The 3392-nt window shown below is 60.4% G+C and overlaps 1 protein-coding gene across 1 annotated transcript; it reads right to left on the reverse strand.

Annotated features, from left to right (window-relative positions):
- Nucleotides 1–1762: 1762 nt before the first annotated feature.
- Nucleotides 1763–3120, reverse strand: CITED4 (Cbp/p300 interacting transactivator with Glu/Asp rich carboxy-terminal domain 4). Its single transcript, XM_059689737.1, has one exon. The coding sequence runs from the start codon at nucleotides 2834–2836 to the stop codon at nucleotides 2285–2287; it is 552 nt and encodes a 183-aa protein (XP_059545720.1). The 5' UTR covers nucleotides 2837–3120; the 3' UTR covers nucleotides 1763–2284.
- Between the last annotated feature and the right edge of the window lie 272 nt (nucleotides 3121–3392).

Consider the following 3392-nt stretch of genomic DNA (forward strand, 5'->3'; position numbering starts at 1 on the left):
ATAGGTCAGGGATTTGGGGATCCAGGTGGTGGGCTGCCCCAGCCTTACCTTCTCCTCTTCCACGTGTCTGCTGATCAACTTGTCAGCCGCCCTTTTGGGAGGGGAAGGAGGTGGGAAGTCACTCAACAGCTAGACTCCCTCTTCTACCTTCCCTCTGAACTCTAGAAAGAGGCAGATGTTGGGTTTTCATTGGAATCCCTTCCATATGGAGAGGACTTGTCCTACTCAGGCTCAAGTCAAGAGGAGAGAACACAGTTTTTCAATTGCTTATCAGCCCATCCGAAAATCTGCTGCTCACTTATTGTGAGGCTTAATGCCTTGTGAAATAGCAGGCGAGGGATATTAGCCCCATTTCACTAGTGGAGAAACTGAGGCCCAGAGAGAAGAGAATCAGAACAGTGTCTAGACCAGGGCTAGATCCCGCCCCCCACTCCCACCCCCATCGCAATCCAGCCCTCCAGCTTCCGTCTGGGGTCCTGGGCAAACACTGGCCTTTGTCAGCCCAGAGCTCAGGCCAGTCCCTTTCCGGAGGCCTCTCAACCCCCCCCCCCCCATCCTGTCCCAGAAAGCCCCATTATCTTAGGGGAGACCTTTATTCATTTGCCAAACACTCCTGTCACCCATACCTGAACTGCTGGCTCCAGAGCTGGCGCCGGCCGGCCTCCTTCCTGCCTCAGTCTCTCTTCCAGCCTTTTTTCTACATCTTGGAAACACCTAAGGATCTTTCCAGAGTCAACAGCAGAGGGTGGCCAGGAGCTCTCAATGGTGATCAGGACTGAGGCCAAATCCTGCCAGGCCTGAGCAAGCTTCATGTCCCTCATCTGTTGATTGGGACTGTGCCTACATCACAATGTTGCTGCAAAGCCATTAGACCTTTTCGCTTCTAGACACGCCTCCTCTGTACATGCCCTGTGCTTGCATACCTCCCTGCTTAGAACGGGCTCTTCCCTTGCATGTCACCTCCTCCAACTCCTCAAGATGTACTCATCCCTCTGTTCACCATATCAAATGTCACCACCTCCCTAAAGCTTGAACTGACCCCGTGCCCAACCAGCTGAGACCATTCCCTCCTTTGGGTTTCCCTGCTGGAATGTCCTGTTTTCTAGTCCTTATCACACTCTTGTACCAACATGAGTTGATGTCTAGGCCTATCATCTCCTAGTCCTACCTGAACTGTGACCCCATAAGGGCATGTAACAGTTGGCCCAGGGACTGGAATAAAGGTAGCACCAACTTGGAGAATAACCATCACTATCATTTATTGAGGTCTGCCTAAGTGTCAGGCATGCGCTGAAGGTCTCGCATTGCATTTGATCCTCATAACCACCTGAGACTGGGGCCATCTCTCCCTGAGGACAAAGCCTCAGAAATCTAAATGTATGGACAAGAGAGCACCGTGGCTCAAAGCCAGGGTTTTCTGAATCCTCATGTCCCATCCACCTCCCCTCTAACCTTCTGTGCTGTCTTCTTCCAGCAACAGGTGGGGGCAGCACCACCAAGCTCCCCCTCCCAGGAGCTGGGAAATCCAACATCGGTGCCCTGTGGCTTACCCTGCCATCTGGCGGTGTCAGCGTCTGCCTTCCAGATTATGACATAACAATTGCACAACTCAGATATTTTGAAAGAAACGGTCAATTTCCTCTCCTGGGCACTGCCAGGGGTTGTGGCCTCCATCCCACCCCAAGTCCCTAACAGCCTCAGGACTCTAGAAGCCAAATATAGTCACGGGTTGGACTGATAAGGAAATGAAAATGCAAGACTGTAAAGTGACCCAGTTTTATTTTGTTTTTTGGAGGCCAGATGGGGCATCGCTCCACTCTGCAGGGGCTGTATGTACAATCTTCCCCTCCCCAAGGCGGGAGGCCCAGCGACCTCAGGGCCCAGGCAGCGGGAGTAGAGGTCCCAGTAAATGCGCAGCTCCAGGGACCCAGTGACCCAAAGGAGAGAGGGGGAACCAGGCAGAGGCCTGGAATGGCTCAGATTGGGGGAGGGAGGGGGGACAGTTGAGAGGAGAGGACACAGAATCGAAGAACATGGAGTCCGAAGGGGATCCAGTGCCCTTTTTACCGATGAGGCTCCTGGTCAGAGAAGCGATGCCAAACTCTCATCCAGCAGGAGGCAGGGCTGGAGTGGCGCCGGGTGTCCCAGCCGGCGTTAACTCCGTGCACTGGCCCGCTGCCTCCACCCTCACGGAGGGTGCGTGCGAGCCCAGTCGTTGGGTGAGCAGTCTGGCGGGCAGGCTCCCTTCTCCTCTCGGGCGCACCAAGGAAGCGGTGGGCCGCGCTCAGCAGCTCACAGAGCCGGCGGGCGGCCCAGACCCCAAGTCCGAGAAGCAGTCGAACTCGCTCTGGCCCAGGAAGAGCTCGGGCAGCTCGCGCACGCGGTGCAGTCCGAGTTCGAGCTCCAGCGACGTCAGCGCCTCCTCGTCGATGAGTTCGGCGTCCATGCCGCCCAGGGCGTGCACGGGCGGCGGCGGGGCCGGGGATCCCGGCGCCGGCTGCAGGCCCGGGGGACATCCCGGAGCGCCGGAGGGCGCGGTCGCGCGGCCGGGGTACATCGTCGTCACGGGCTGCAGGTGCGCGCTGCCGGCGGCCGCTGGCGGCCCAGCCGCAAAGGGCTGAAAGGCAGGCGGCGGCCCGAAAGCCCCGTACGGCAGGGCCCCAGGTTGGGGCGGCGGCGGGCCCAACGGAGCCCCCCGTGGCCGCAACCCGCTGTCCAAGCCCGCGCCCGCGTACGGCTGCAGCGTCCGGAGCGCCTGGGGGCCGTGGGCGGGCACGGCGGGCGGCGGTCGCTGCACCAGGCGGTAACCTTCGGCGAGCATCAGGTGGTCGGTCATGACGGCGGGCTGGCTGCCTGCGGCGACGACGGGCGGACGGTCAGCGCAGGCGGCCGCCGGACCCGGCCAGCTGTTCTATTGCAACAAGAAATCCGGGTCCCTTGCTCTCCCCGCAACCCAGCCGGACAAAAGAAAACAGAACCGGACCACTGCTCTGCCTCTGCCCGGACGCACGAACTCAGAGCTCCCGTGCGCCCGTGGCCGCAACTCGCGGCGGCGAGGAGAACGCACTGCCGAGGGGTTCACGTTCAGAGACCTCTGCGCCGCGCCGGGTCCTCCGCGCCTTATATCCAGAGGCGGGGCTGCCGCGCTCCCGCGCGCTCATTGGCTGGATGAGACGCGCCAGGGAAGACCGCCCCGCCCCTCCGGGCGGTCTCAGCACCGCCCCCGTCGGAGCTCCGCCCTTTGGACCCCCAGCCGCGCTGCAGGCCAGAAGTGCTGCTCTGTGCTGGGTGTTCAGCACCTTTCGAGGGTCTTGGCCTGAATGTCCCAGGCTCAGCCTCGGTACTAGCTGGGCCCAAGCTGACCGGACCAGAGGTGTGGGCTCCCAGGTGCA

This window comes from Myotis daubentonii, chromosome 3 (genome assembly GCF_963259705.1).
Source record: "Myotis daubentonii chromosome 3, mMyoDau2.1, whole genome shotgun sequence".
In the NCBI taxonomy this organism is placed as follows: domain Eukaryota; kingdom Metazoa; phylum Chordata; class Mammalia; order Chiroptera; family Vespertilionidae; genus Myotis; species Myotis daubentonii.

Coding starts and splice junctions, on each gene's coding strand:
- CITED4 (XM_059689737.1), bottom strand. CDS start 2,836: ATGACCGACCACCTGATGCTCGCCGAAGGTTACCGCCTGGTGCAGCGA.